This window comes from Chiloscyllium plagiosum, unplaced genomic scaffold (assembly GCF_037043375.1).
Source record: "Chiloscyllium plagiosum isolate Xiang-an unplaced genomic scaffold, Cpla_swu_hap1 HiC_scaffold_15, whole genome shotgun sequence".
Lineage (NCBI taxonomy): Eukaryota > Metazoa > Chordata > Chondrichthyes > Orectolobiformes > Hemiscylliidae > Chiloscyllium > Chiloscyllium plagiosum.
Genome location: NW_028270153.1, coordinates 69,327,859 through 69,343,377, shown reverse-complemented (window position 1 = coordinate 69,343,377; position 15,519 = coordinate 69,327,859). Strand labels below are relative to the sequence as shown.

At 46.7% G+C, this 15,519-nt stretch overlaps 1 protein-coding gene and 1 long non-coding RNA gene across 4 annotated transcripts in view; one reads left to right on the top strand and one right to left on the bottom strand.

Annotated features, from left to right (window-relative positions):
* LOC148147680 (uncharacterized) overlaps window positions 1–15,519 on the top strand; it is a 320,610-nt gene that overhangs the window by 3,693 nt on the left and 301,398 nt on the right. The gene's annotated exons all lie outside the window — the stretch shown is intronic.
* Window positions 1–15,519, bottom strand: part of stx16 (syntaxin 16) — a 57,543-nt gene that overhangs the window by 21,970 nt on the left and 20,054 nt on the right. For all 3 annotated transcript variants that reach the window (XM_043710083.2, XM_087995014.1, XM_043710081.2), the window contains exon 3: window positions 15,115–15,255. In XM_043710083.2, coding sequence (XP_043566018.1) covers window positions 15,115–15,255 — 141 coding nt within the window. The remainder of the gene's footprint in view (window positions 1–15,114; window positions 15,256–15,519) is intronic.

Sequence of the window (15,519 nt, the reverse complement as noted above, 5' to 3'; positions counted from 1 at the left end):
CAGTGAAATTCACTGTTGGCCTTGGAGAAACTTCAGTATGGAGATCTCTCACAGCAGGGGAACACCCTAAATGCTTTTTACTTTAAATCATACCCTTTTTTTTGTAAATCTACAATAGGGATTATGGTGAATTTTATTTGTTGATATATTTTATTCAGATCTGACTCTAGATTAAACAGCTTAGCTACCCTAGAGCAGTAAGACTGTGCTGTTTTCTGGGTCTGTAGATTGTTAAAGTGCAATGATGGCTTCAGTAGAGTGATGTACTTTTCCTGTCCGATGTGGGAGATTAGGGAGAATTTCAACATTACCATGGAAGTGTGTTTAATTGCAAATCCTATTGGATTGCATGGATAAGTTGGAGTGGTAGTTAGAGGCAATGAGGAATTACAAGAGCTAGGGGGTGTAATGGATGGCAATTTCAGGAAGATAGATTGGCTTCCTCTAGGACAGATAGTGCAGGAGTCTCCTGTGGCTGTCCCCATCTCAACAAATATGCTGTTTGGCACCAACAGCCAAATTTGTGGCATTGAGGCTGGCTCTACTGTAACAAGGGGTATATCAGGCTCCAAGTGATTGATTGTGATACGGGACTCTCTTGATAGAGGCACAAACAGATGTTCCTGTGGCCAGCAACAAGATATCAGAATGGTGTCAGGGTCAAGGATGTCTCAGAGACGATGTAAAATATTCGAAGGGGAGAGGGACCAGCAGAAGTCATTGTACACAGTGGAACTAACAACATAGGAAGAGAAAAGGATGAGGTTCGGAGGACAGAATATAGGAAATTAGGCAGGAATTTAAGAAGTATGACCTTGAGAGGAAAAATATCTGGATTACCCCTAGTGCCATGTGCTCAAGAGAGTAAGATTAGGAGGAGAGAGCAGATGAATATGTTGTTGAGGAGCTGGTGGGGGAGGATACACATTTTTGGAACATTGGAATCTCTTGTGGGCTAGTAGTGATCTGTATAAAAAGGACACGTTAGAAGGGGACTAATATGCTGACGGGGGAATTTGCTAGTGCTTCTCAGGAGGTGTTAAACTTGTAAGGGAGGTAAGAGATACTGAGAAAAGAGATAAGTCTGAGACTATACAGATGGGAAAAGGGGAAGTCAAATACTCAAGGCAGGCAGGAGCAAAACAAGGAACAAACTAGGACTGATAATTTATCCTGAATTTCTTTCAAGGCAAGAGGCCGGACATGTAAAGCAGATGAACTCAGGGCATGGTTGGAAACATGGGACTGAGATATCATAGCTGTTAGAGATATGGCTCAGGGATGGACAGGGCTGGAAGCTTACTGTTCCAGGGAATAGATGCTATAGAAAGGAGGTGGGGGGGGGGGGGGGGGGGGGGGGGCGCAGGGGGCAAGAGAGGAGGGGGAGGAGTGGCATTTCTGGTGAGGGATAACATTATGGCTGTACTGAGGGAGGATATGCCAAGGAGTACTTCCAGTGAGGTTATTTAGGAAGGACTGGACTATAGATAAATAGTTAGTGGGAAATTAAGAAAAATTTGGAAGGAGATCTCAGTTATATGTAATAATAATAGGGTGGTAACGGTTGGGGACTTTAACTTTCCAAACGTTGACTGGGACTGCCATGGTGTCAGAGGATCGGATGGAGAGGAAATTAGTATGTGTGTACATGAAAATCTTCTTATTCAGTATGTAGATGTATCTGCTAGAGAAGGAGCAAAACCTGACCTTCTCTTGGGAAATAAGGCAGGGTAAGTGACTGAGATATCACTTGGGGAGCACTTCGGGGTGAGTGATATAATTCAATTAGTTTTAAAATAGGTATGAGAAAGGATAGACCTGATCTAAAAGTTAAAGTTCTCCAAATAGTTCCAGAGAAAAGGATAACAAAGATGATTCTCGACAGGAGCAAGAGTAACAGGGTAGTTGTTATGGGGGCTTTAACTTTCCAAATATTGACTGGAAATACTATAGTTTGAATACTTTAGACGGGTCAGTTCTTGTCCAATGTGTGCAGGAGGGTTTCCTATGCAGATAGGCCAACAAGGGGTGAGGCCACATTGGATTTGGTACTTGGTAATGAACTAAGCGAGGTGTTAGATTCGGAGGTAGGAGCAATTTGGTGATAACAACCACAATTCACTTATGTTTACTTTAGCGGTGGAAAGGGATAGGTATATACCGCAGGGCAACAGTTGTAACTGAGGGAAAGGCAATTACGATGCAATTAGGCAAGATTTAGGATGCATAGAATGGTGAAGGAAACTATAGGGAATGGGAACAATTGAAATGTGAAGCTTCTTCAAGGAATAGCTACTGCATGTCCTTGATAAGTATGTACCTGTCAGGCAGGCAGAAAGTGGTCAAGTGAGGGAGCCATGGTTTACTAAAAAAGTTGAATCTCTTGTCGAGAGGAAGAAGGCTTATTTTAGGATGAGACCTGAAGGATCAGTTCGGGTGCTTGAGAGTTACAAGTTAGCCAGAAAAGACCTATAGAGAGCCAGGAGGGGACTTGAGAAGTCATTGGCAGATAGGATCAAGGAAAACCCTGAAGCTTTCTATAGGTTTATCAGGAATAAAAGAATGACTAGGGTAAGATTAGGACCAATCAAGGACAGTAGTGGGAAGTTGTGCATGGAGTCAGGGCAGATAGGAGAAGCACTAAATAAATATTTTTTGTTAGCATTCACACGAGAAAATGACAATGTTGTTGAGGAGAATACTGAGAGAGATACAGGCTACTAGACTAGATGGGATTGAGGTTCACAAGGAGGAGGTATCACCAATTCTGGCAAGTGTGAAAATAGATAATCTCCCTAGGCTTGATGGAATTTATCCCAGGATTCTCTGGGAAGCCAGGCAGGAGATTGCCAAGGCTTTGGCTTTGATCTTTATGTCGTCATTGTCTACAGGAATAGTGCCAGAAGACTGGAGGATAGCAAACGTTGCCCCCTTGTTCAAGAAGGGGAGTAGAGACAACCCTAGTAATTATAGACCAGTGAGCCGTACTTCAGTTGTGGGTAAAGTGTTGCAAAAGGTTAGAAGAGATAGGATTTATAATCATCTAGAAAGGAATAAAGTTGATTAGGGAGAGTTAACACGGTTTTGTGAAGGTTAGGTCGTGTCTCACAAACCTTATGGAGTTCTTTGAGAAGGTGACCAAACAGGTGGATGAGGGTAAAGCGATTGATGTGGTGTATATGGATTTCAGTAAGGCATTTAATAAGGTTCCTCACAGTAGGCTACTGCACAAAATACAGAGGCATGGGATTGAGGGTGATTTAGTGGTTTGGATCGGAAATTTGCTAGCTGAAAGACGATGGGAAATGTACCACAAGGATCTGTTTTGAGGCCACTGCTATTTGTCATTTTTATAAATGACCTGGATGAGGACGTAGAAGGATGGATTAGTAAATTTGTGGATGACACTAAGGTTGGCGGAGTTGTGAATAGTGCCGAAGGATTTTGCAGGATATAGAAGAACGTAGATAAGCTGCAGAGCTGGGTTGAGAGGTGGCAAATGGAGTTTAATACAGAAAGGTGTGAGGTAATTCACTTTGGAAGGAGCAACAGGAATAAACGGTAAGATTCTTGGTAGTGCACAGAGATGTGCAGAGATCCCTGTAAGTTGCCATGCAGGTCAATAGGGTAAATCTTCTATATTGGAGAAAGGTCAATTTTGATGGTATTTGGCTAAACGTTCAGAAGTTGATTGGGGGCAGATATTTGCAGGTAAAGGGATGGCTGGAAAGTGGGAAGCCTTTAAAAATGAGATAACGAAGAGACAGTATGCTCCTGTTAGGGTGAAAGGAAAGGCTAGTAGGTGTAGGGAATGCTGGATGACTAAAGAAATTGAGATTCTGGACAAGAAAGAGGAGGAAGTATATGTCATGTATAGACAGCAGGGATCGAGTGAGTCCCTAGGGAAATCAGGAGGGCAAAAAGAGATAGCTTTGGCAAATAGGGTTAAGGAGAATCCAAAGCAATTAAAGAGAATTGGGCTCCTTAAAGATCAGCAAAGGTTGTAGATGTGTAGAATTGCAGATGGGCAAGATACTAAATGAGTATTTTGCATCATTGTTCACTGTGGAGAATACCATGGAAGTTAGAGAACTTGGGAAAATAAATAGCGATATTTGAGAAGTGTCCATATTACACCTTAAAATGCATAAAGGAAGATAAATCCCCAGGACCTGATCAGGTGTACCCTAGAACTCTGTAGAAGCTAGGGAAGTGATTGTTGGGCCTCTTGGTGAAATATTTATATCACTGATAGCCACAGGTGAGGTGCCAGAAAACCAGAGGTTGGCTAACATGGTGCCATTATTTAAGAACCGTGGTAAGGAAAAGCCAGGGAACTGTAGACCAGTGAGCCTGACATCAGTGGTGAGCAAGTTTCTGGAGAGGATTCTAAGGAACAGGATGTACATGTATTTGGAAAGGCAAGGACTGATTAGGGATAGTCAACATGGTTTCATGCGTGGGATATCACATCTCATATCTTGATTGAGTTTTTTTTTTGAAGAAGTGACAATGCAGAGTGATGCAGGCAGAGTGGTGGACTCCAGTAAGGTTTTCAACAAGGTTCTGCATGGTAGGCTGGTTAACAAGTTTAGATGTCATGGAATACAGGTCATTTGGGTACAAAATTGGCTCAAAGATAGGAGACAGAATGTGATGGTGGAAGGTTATTTTTCTGACTGGAGGCCTGGAAGCAGTGGTGTGCCCCAAGTATTGGTGCTGGGTCCACTTGTCATTTATATAAATGATTTGGATGAGAATATTGGAGGTATAGTTAGTGGGTTTGCTATAGAAAAGATGTTGTTGAACTTAAAGGACTCAGAAAAGATTTATAAGAAGGTTGCCAGGGTTGAAGGGGTTGAGCTACAAGGAGAGGCTGAAAAGGCTGGGGTTATTTTCCCTGCAGCGTCAGAGGCCGAGAGGTGACCTCATGGAGGTTTGTAATATCAGGGGCATGGATCAGGGGGATAGTCAAGGCTGTTTTCCTCGGATAGGGAAGTTCAAAACTAGAGGGCATAAGTTTAAGGTGAGAGGGGCAGACTTAAAAGGGACCTAAGAAACAACCTTTTCATGCAGAAGGTGGTGTATGTATGGAATGAAGTGCCAGAGGAACAGGTGGAGGCTAGTAGAACTGCAACATTTAAAAGCATCTGGATGGATTTATGAATTGGATGGGTTCAGAGGGATATGGGCCAAATGCTGGCAAATGGGACTAAATTAATTTAGAATAGCTGGTCAGCATGGATAAGTTGGACCCAAGGATCTGTTTTCATGCTGTCCATCTCTGTGACACCAAAATTGGTGGTGTCATGGACAGCGAAGATGATTACCTCAGATTACAATGGGACCTTAATCAGATGGGTCAAGGTGTGGCAGATCGAGTTTAATCTAGATAAATGTAAGGTGCTTTATTTTGGTGGGGCAGCACTTATACACTTAATGGTAAGGCTCTGGGGAGTGTTGCCTAACAAAGAGACCCTAGGGGTCCAAAACGTTCCAGAGATGTACAGCAGAGATTACAAAGATGATTCTGAATAGAGGCGCAAGTAACAGGGTAACAGTTATGGGGGACTTTAACTTTCCAAACATTGCCTGGAAGCGCTATAGCTCGAGTACCTTAGATGTGTCAGTTTTTGTCCAACATGTGCAGGATGGTTTCCTGACACAGTATGTAGACAGGGAGGAGAAAGTGAGGACTGCAGATGCTGGAGATCAGAGTTGAAAAATGTGGTGCTGGAAAAACACAGCAGGTCAGGCAGCATCCGAGGGGCAGGGGAATCTATTTTTCGGGCATAAACCCTTCTTCAGGAATGAGGCTGGCATGCCAAACAGGCTGAGATAAAAGGTGGGGGGGGCGCTAGGAATACGATAGGTGGAAGAAGGTGAGGGTGAGGGTGATAGGGGGTAGAGGGGGTAGGGGCGGAGAGGTCGGGAAGAAGATTGCAGGTCAAGAGGGCGGTGCTGAATCCAAGGGTTGGGACTGAGATAAGGTGGGGGGGCGCGGGAATGAGGAAGCTGGAGAAATCTAGATTCATCCCATGTGGTTGGAGAGTTCCTAGGCAGAAGATCAGGCCCTCTTCCTCCAGGCGTCGTGTGGTCAGGGTCTGGCGATAAGAGGAGGCCAAGGACCTGCATGTCATTGGCGGAGTGGGAGGGGGAGCTAAAGTGTTCAGCCACGGGGCAGTTGGGTTGGTTGGTCCAGGTGTCCCAGAGGTGTTCCCTGAAATGTTCCGCAAGTAGGCGGCCTGTCTCCCCAGTGTAGAGGAGACCACATCGGGTGCAGCGGATACAGTAAATGATGTGTGCGGAGGTGCAGGTGAACTTGCGACGGATATAGAAGAATCTATTGGGGCCTTGGAGGGAGGTGAGGGCGCAAGTATTGCACTTCTTGCGGTTGCAGGGGAAGGTGCCGGGAGTGGAGGTTGGGTTGGTGGGGGGTGTGGGCTTGACGAGGGAGTCGCGGAGGGAGTGGTCTCTCCTGAATGCTGATAGAGGTGGAGAGGGAAATATATCCCTAGTGGTGGGGTCTGTCTGGAGGTGGCAGAAATGACGGAGGATGATACGATGTATCCGGAGGTTGGTGGGGTGGTAGGTCAGGACCAGTGGGGTTCTGTCCTGGTGGCGATTGGAGGGGCGGGGTTCAAGGCCGGAGGAGCGGGAAGTGGAGGAGATGCGGTGGAGAGCATCGTCGACCATGTCGGAGGGGAAATTACGGTCTTTGAAGAAGGAGGCCATCTGGGTTGTTCGGTATTGGAATTGGTCCTCCTGGGAACAGATGAGGCAGAGGAATTGGGAATATGGGATGGCGTTTTTACAGGGGGCACGGTGGGAGGAGGTGTAATCTAGGTAGCTGTGGAGTCGGTCGGTTTGTAGTAAATGTCTATGTTGAGTCGGTCGCCGGAGATAGAAATGGAAAGGTCTAGGAAGGGGAGGGAGGAGTCTGAGACGATCCAGGTGAATTTGAGGTCGGGGTGGAAGGTGTTGGTAAAGTGGATGAACTGTTCAACTTCCTCGTGGGAGCACGAGGCAGCGCCAATACAGTCATCGATGTAGTGGAGGAAAAGGTGGGGGGTGGTGCCAGTGTAGCTGCGGAAGATGGACTGTTCCACATATCCTATGAAGAGGCAGGCATGGCTGGACAGTGTCGAGGTACGCAGAGATGAGTTTGGTGGGGCAGGAGCAGGCTGAGACGATGGGTCGGCCAGGGCAGTCGGGTTTGTGCATTTTGGGCAGGAGGTAGAAACGGGCGATGCGGGGTTGTGGGACTATGAGGTTGGAGGCAGTGCTTAGGAGATCTCCTGAGGTGATGAGGTTACGGATGGTCTGTTTCCCTCCAGACCTCCCCCGCTCTGAGGAGGAACGATCAGTTCTCAGCAGAGACCTCACCTTCATCCCCTACCCTCCCGGATCAATGAGTTCGACACGCGGCTAGACATCGAGCATTTCTTCCACCGCCTTCACCTCCGCACCTACTTCTTCAACAAGGACTCTCACCCACCCTCTGATGACTCCTTCTCCTGCCTCCAACACACCCCATCCACCTGGACACCCCATGTTGGCCTCTTACCCGCCCTCGATCTCTTCATATCCAACTGCCGCCGCGACATTGACCACCTCAACCTATCCACCCCTCTCACCCACTCCAACCTCTCACTGTCACAACACGCTGCCCTCCACTCCCTCCGCTCCAACCCCATCATCAAACCGGCAGACAAGGGAGGCGCGGTGGTAGTTTGGCGCACCGATCTTTACACCGCTGAAGCTAGACGCCAACTTGTGGACACCTCCTCCTACTGCCCCCTTGACCATGACCCCACCTCCCACCACCAAACCATCATCTCCCAGACCATCCATAACCTCATCACCTCAGGAGATCTCCCATCCACCGCCTCCAACCACATAGTCCCACAACCCCGCACTGCCCGTTTCTACCTCCTGCCCAAAGTCCACAAACCTGACTGCCCCGGCCGACCCATTGTCTCAGCCTGCTCATGCCCCACCGAACTCATCTCTGTATACCTCGACACTGTCCTGTCCCCCTTAGTCCAAGAACTCCCCACCTACGTTCGGGACACCACCCACGCCCTCCACCTCCTCCATGATTTTCGCTTCCCCGGTCCCCAACGCCTTATCTTCACCATGGACATCCAGTCCCTGTACACCTCCATCCCCCATCACAAAGGCCTCAAAGCCCTCCGCTTCTTCCTCTCCCGCTGACCCAATCAGTACCCTTCCACTGACACCCTGCTTCGACTGACTGAACTGGTCCTCACTCTTAACAACTTCTCCTTCCAAACCTCCCACTTCCTCCAAACCAAAGGAGTAGCCATGGGCACCCGCATGGGCCCCAGCTATGCCTGTCTCTTCGTAGGATATGTGGAACAGTCCATCTTCCGCAGCTACACTGGCACCACCCCCCACCTTTTCCTCCGCTACATTGATGATTGTATTGGCGCTACCTCGTGCTCCCAGGAGGAGGTTGAACAGTTCATCCACTTTACTAACACCTTCCACCTGACCTCAAATTCACCTGGACCATCTCAGACTCCTCCCTCCCCTTCCTAGACCTCTCCATTTCTATCTCGGGCGACCAACTCAACACAGACATTTACTACAAACCGACCGACTCCCACAGCTACCTAGATTACACCTCCTCCCACCCTGCCCCCTGTAAAAACACCATCCCATATTCCCAATTCCTTCGCCACATCTGCTCCCAGGAGGACCAATTCCAATACCAAACAACCCAAATGGCCTCCTTCTTCAAAGACCGCAATTTCCCCTCCGACATGGTCGACGATGCTCTCCACCGCATCTCCTCCACTTCCCGCTCCTCCGGCCTTGAACCCCGCCCCTCCAATCGCCACCAGGACAGAACCCCACTGGTCCTCACTTACCACCCCACCAACCTCCGGATACATGTATCATCCTTCGTCATTTCCGCCACCTCCAAACGGACCCCACCACCAGGGATATATTTCCCTCCCCACCCCTATCAGCGTTCAGGAGAGACCACTCCCTCCACGACTCCCTCGTCAGGTCCACACCCCCCACCAACCCAACCCCCACTCCCGGCACCTTCCTCTGCAACCGCAAGTCGTGCAAAACCTGCGCCCACATCTCCCCCCTCACCTCCCTCCAAGGCCCCAATGGATTCTTCTACATCCGTCGCAAATTCACCTGCACCTCCACACACATCATTTACTGCATCCGCTGCACCCGATGTGGTCTCCTCTATATTGGGGAGACAGGCCGCCTACTTGCGGAACGTTTCAGAGAACACCTCCTGGACACCCGCACCAACCAACCCAACTGCCCCGTGGCTGAACACTTTAGCTCCTCCTCCTACTCAGTCAATGACATGCAGGTCCTTGGCCTCCTCCATCGCCAGACCCTGGCCACACGAAGCCTGGAGGAAGAGCGCCTCATCTTCCGCCTCGGAACCCTCCAACCACAAGGGATGAATGTAGATTTCTCCAGCTTCCTCATTTCCCCTCCCCTCTCAGTCCCAACCCTCGGATTCAGCACCGCCCTCTTGACCTGCAATCTTCTTCCCGACCTCTCTGCCCCCACCCCCTCTCCGGCCTATCACCCTCACCCTCACCTCCTTCCACTTATCGTATTACCAGCACCCCTCCCCCAAATTCCCTCCCCCTACCTTTTATGTCAGTCCACTTGGCACACCAGCCTCATTCCTGAATGCCCGAATGCCCTAAACGTTAATGCCCGAAACGTCGATTCTCCTGCTCCTCGGATGCTTACTGGCCTGCTGTGTTTTTCCAGCACCACATTTTTCAACAGTATGTAGACAGGCCAACTAGGGATGAGGCTACATCGGATTTGGTGCTGGGCAATGAACCTGCTCAGGTGATGGATTTGGAGGTAGGTGAGCACTTTGGTGATAGTGACCACAATTCAGTTATGTTTACTTTAGTAATGGAAAGGGATAGGTCTATACCGCAGGGCAAGAGTTGTAACTGGGGGAAAGGCAATTATGATGCGATTGGGCAAGATTTGGGATGCATTGGATGGGGAAGGAAATTGCAGGGAATGGAAATGTGGAGGATGTTCAAGGCACAGCTACTGCGTGTCATTGATAGCCATGCATCTGTCAGGCAGGGATGAAGTGGTCGAGTGATGAAAGCCATGGTTTACGAAAGAAGTTGAGACCCTTGTCAAGAGGAAGATGTGGGCTATATTAGGATGAGGTGTGAAGGCTCAACCAGGGTGCTTGAGAGTTACAAGTTAGCTAAAATGGGGAACTAAGAAGAGCCAGGAGGGGACATGAGAAGTAACTGGCAGGTAGAATCAGGGAGAACCCTAAAGCTTTCTATAGATATATCAGGAATAAAAGAATGACTGGAGTAAGATTAGGGCCGTCAAGGACAGTAGTGGGAAGTTGTGCATGCAGTCAGGGGAGATAGGAGAGGCGCTAAATGAATATTTTTCGTCAGTATTCACACAGGAAAAAGACAATGTTGTTGAGGAGGATACTGACATACAGGCTATTAGATTAGATGGGATTGAGGTTCATGAGGAGGTGGTGTTAGCAATTCTGGAAAGAGCGAAAATAGATATGTCCCCTGTGCCGGATGGGATTGATCCTAGGATTCTCTGGGAAGCCAGGGAGGAGATTGCAGAGCCTTTGGTTTTGATCTTTATGTCATCATTGTCTACAGGAATAGTAGAAACAGGCCCTTCGGGCCAACAGGGCCACGCTGATGAGTTATCCAAACTTAATCTAGTCCCATTTGCCAGCACTTGGGCAATATCCGTCTTAACCTTTCTTATTCATATACACATCCAGATGCATATTAAATTCTGTAATTGTACCAGCCTCCACCATTTCCTCTGGCAGCTCATTTCATTCGTGCACCACCCTCTGCGTCAAAAAGTCACCCCTTAGGTCCATTTTATATTTTTCCCTATACAGTCTAAACCTATTCCCTCTAGTTAAAATGTTGTCCCCTTCTTTAAGTACAGGAATAGAGCTAGCATTAGTAATTATAGGCTAGTGAGCCTTACTTCGGTTGTGGGTAAAGTGTGGAAAGGATTATAAGAGATAGGATTTATAATCATCTAGAAAGGAATAATTTGATTGGGGATAGTCAGCATGGTTTTGTGAAGGGTGGGTCGTGCCTCACAAACCTTAGAGTTCTTTGAGAAGGTGACCAAACAGGTGGATGAGGGTAAAGTCATTGATACAGCGTGTCAGGATTTCAGAAAAGTGTATGCTAAGGTTTCCCACGGTAGGCTATTTCAGAAAATACGGAAGCATGGGATCGAGGGTGATTTCGCAGTCTGGATCAGAAATTGGCTAGCTGAAAGAAGACAAAGGGTGGTGGTTGATGGGAAATGTTCATCCTGGAATTCAGTTATTAGTGGTGTACCACAAGGATCTGTTTTGGGGCCACTGCTGTTTGTCATTTTTATAAATGACCTGGATGAGGGCGTAGAGGGTGGGTTAGTAAATTTGCAGATGACACTAAAGGTAAGTGGAGTTGTGGACAGTGCTGAAGGATATTGCAGGTTACAGAAGGACATAGCTAAGCTGCGGAGCTGGGCTGAGAGGTCGCAAATGGAGTTTAATGCGGAAAAGTGAGAGGTGATTCACTTTGGAAGGAGCTTTAAAAATACAGAGTACTGGGCTAATGGTAAGATTCTTGGTAGTGTGGATGAGCAGAGAGATCTTTGGGCGACACAGTGGCTCACAGCAGCAGAGACCCAGGTTCGATTCCTGACTCCTGTCTGTGTGAAGTTTTGTACATTCTCCCCATGTCTGCATGGATTTTTTCCAGGTGCTCCCACTGTCCAAAGATGTGCAGGTTAGGTGAACTGGCCATTCTAAATTGCCCATAGTGTTAGGTGCATTAGTCAGGGGTAATGTAGGAGAATGGGTCCAGGTCAGTTACTCTTCGGACGGTCGGGATGGACTTGTTAGGCCAAATAGCCTGTTTTCACACTGTAGGGAATCTAATCTCGGTGTCCATGTGCATAGATCCCTGAAGGTTGCCACCCAGGTTAATAGGGTTGTTAAGAAGGCGTACGGTGTGTTAGCATTTATTGATTGTACAGCGGACCTCAATCCCTCAAAACTCAGGTACGGCTGCACTTGGGAGTATTGCTTTCAGTTCTGGTCACCGCATTATAGGAAGGATGTGGAAAGCTTTGGAAAGGGTTCAGAGGAGATTTACCAGGATGTTGCCTGGTAAATAGAAAGGTTTGAACATAGAACAGTACAGGCTATATATATATAAAAAAATGATTTGGAGAAAGGTATCAGTTGTCTGATTAGCAAGTTTACAGATGAGTAGCAGATAGTGAAGGGGACTGTAGGAGAATACAGCTGAATACAGATAGATTGGTGAGATAGGCAGAGAAATGGCAGATGGAGTTCAATCGGGGCAAATGTGAGGTAATGCATTTTGGAATTCAAGACCGAACTATACATTAAATGAAAAATCCTGGGGAGAAAATTGATGTACAGAGAGATCTTGGTGTTCAGGTCCATCATTCCCAGAAGGGGGCAACGCAGGTCAGTAGAGTGGTCAAGAAGGCATACGGCAGTTTTCCTTCATCGGACGGAGTATAGAGTACAAAAGATCATGTTATCTTTTGTCATGTTAGGTCAGGTCATGTTACAGTTGTACAGGACTTTGGTTCAGTCACATTTGGAATACTGCATACAGTTCTGGTTGCCACATTACCAAAAGAATGTGGATGCTTTGGAGAGGGTGCAGAGGAAGTTCACCAGGATTTTGCTTAGTATGAAGGGCGCTAGCTATGAAGAAAGGTTGAATACATTAGGATAATTTTCATTAGCAAGTTGGAGGTTGAGGGGGGAACCTGAGTGAGGTCTACAAAATCATGAGAGGTATAGACAGGGTGGATAGCAAGAAGCTTTCTCCCCCCACAGTGGAGGACTCAATTACTAGGGGTCACGAGTCCAAAGTGAGGGGGGAACGGATTAGGGGAGATAAGCGTGGAAAGTTCTTTATGCAGAGGTTGGTGTGGGTCTGGAATGTGTTGCCAGCGGAGGTGGTAGAAGCAGGAATGATAGTGTCATTTAAGAGGTATCTAGACACATACATGAATGGGCAGGGAGAAAAGGGATACAGATCTTTAGAAAATAGGCGATAGGTTTAGATAGAGAATCTGGATCGGCGCAGGCTTGGAGAGCTGAAGGGCCTGTTCCTGTGCTGTAATTTTCTTTGTTCTTTGTTTATTTGAAATCACAAGCTTTTGCAGCACTGCTCCAGTGACTTCACCTGACGAAGGAGCAGCGCTCCGAAAGTTTGTAGTTTCCTGCTAAACTAGAACCTGGTGTTGTTTGACCTCTGACTTTGCCCACCCCAGTCCAACACTGGCATCTCCATTTTGTGATTAGCTACGGTAAAAACACTGATTCCTGCAGAACCCAACTAGACACAGGCTGCCACTCAGAAAATGACTTGTTTATGCCTATTCCTTGTTTCCTGTTTACCAACTAGTTCCCTATAACTGACAGTACATTACCCCATTCTATGCACTTTACTTTTATATGCTACTCAACATGGGACCTTATCTCAAGCCTTGAGAGCCCCAGTAAACACCATCCACTGGTTGCCTCATCTAAATCATTAATACATATGGAGTAGCTGGGATCCAAGCACTGACCTAATTAGTCACTGACTGCCACTCAGAAAATTATCGGTTTGTTCCTGCTGTTTCCTATCTGCCAGCCAGTTCTAGTTACACCACATTTAGGGTAATGCATACACTTCTGGATGCCTTATTACATAAAGGTTTAGAGCACTGAGAGAAGTGTTAAAATTTATTTGAAGTATTTCAAAATGCATTGCCATAGCCATTAGGCAAGTATATATAGAATTGGTCTCTTTCCTTTTGGAAAAAAAGGCGAAGTGGTGATCTAATAAAAGGCTTTAAAACTGTGGGAAAGTGCAAAACTTCAGGCCATTATTATAGGATACCCAGCAATAAGGAATTCTGAAGAAACCTCTTCATCCAGAAAGTAGTGAGAACATAGAATCTGAATAGCAACGATGCACTTAACTAAATTCTCCTTAAGTAGACCTGGAAGAAAAGAATAGGAGAGAGTCATGAAGAGAGTAAATAGACAAAGTCTTTTCTCTGGGGTGGGGGAGTCCAGAACTAGAGGGCATAGGTTTAGGGTGAGAGGGGGAAGATATAAAAGAGACCTTAGGGGCAACATTTTCATGCAGAGGGTGGTATGCGTATGGAATGAGCTGCCAGAGGAAGTGGTGGTGGCTGGTAGAATTCCAGCATTTAAAAAGCATCTGGATAGATATACAAAAAGGAAGAGTTTGGAGGGATATGGGCGGGTGCTGGCAAGTAGGACTAGATTGGGTTGGGATTTCTGGTCGGCATGGACGAGTTGGACCAAAGGGTCTGTTTCCATGCTGTGCATCTCTATAACTAAGAGGATATCAAAATAAATAGAGTGGCAGGAGGCTTAAGTGGAACATTAATGCTGTCAAATGCCTGTTAGGTCAAATGGGCTGCTCCTGTGCTGGAAACTGTGCGGTCTGTTGCTGCTCACCATTCTGGTAGCCGAGACTGTAAATTAAAATGAGCTTGGCAGGATTTTTGAGTAATGCAGATGTGCAGCGGCAAAATACAAGATGCGACTCTACTATACGAGTGAAGCAAGCCATCCAAATGCAGCCAACAAAGCTCCAGCAGCAGTCAGCAATCCTGAAGTTATGCTCATAATGTTGGAAAGGAACATATAGAGCAAAGCACTTGGGTGCGATAACAGGCCATTTAGCCCTTTGAGTTGTGATTTCAACTTCATTTTCCTGTCTGCCCACATAGCAGCTTATTCCTTTGGCCATCAAAACTTTACCTAACGCAGCCTGGAATAATTTCATACAGCCAGCCTCCAGTGGGCTGCCTGACAAATAGGATGCATCAAAAAAAACCAGCAATGAATAGATGGCTCAAGGGGAGAAGAATTAGTACTGATTTTACAGACGGAGTGATGCCTAAAATTCTATAGTTAATTTCTGATTAAAGCAGAGGATATACACCCTTTCTGACTGCCAGATCCCTCCACTCTTATTGATGCCACCTCACTGCAGAAGGATTCCAGACCTGTGTTATTTCCTGTGTGGTGATTTCTATCGCATGCTCCTCCTCACTGCTGTCATCCAGTGTTGGCCGGTTCAGATACTTGTCATGTAAACCAGCCAGCTCCTTCATCTTCTGTTTTATTCTGGTGATGTCAAACTGAATCTGAAAGAAGAAAAAGAATTAAAAACACATACTAAAATCTTAATCTGATGGATTTTGACAGATACACTGATTTGATCCTCAGGTTGCTATCTATGACCTCGTTCTGAAACAGCCCTTACTGACATCCCAAATTATGACCCAAGTGAATATAACACAGGTAAATGATCCTTACCTATACTCCTCAATCTGCTGACAATCTTTTGACACATTAGTTTCAACATCCCCCTCCAATACCTCTCCACTGCTTCCTAGCTGAGTGAAACT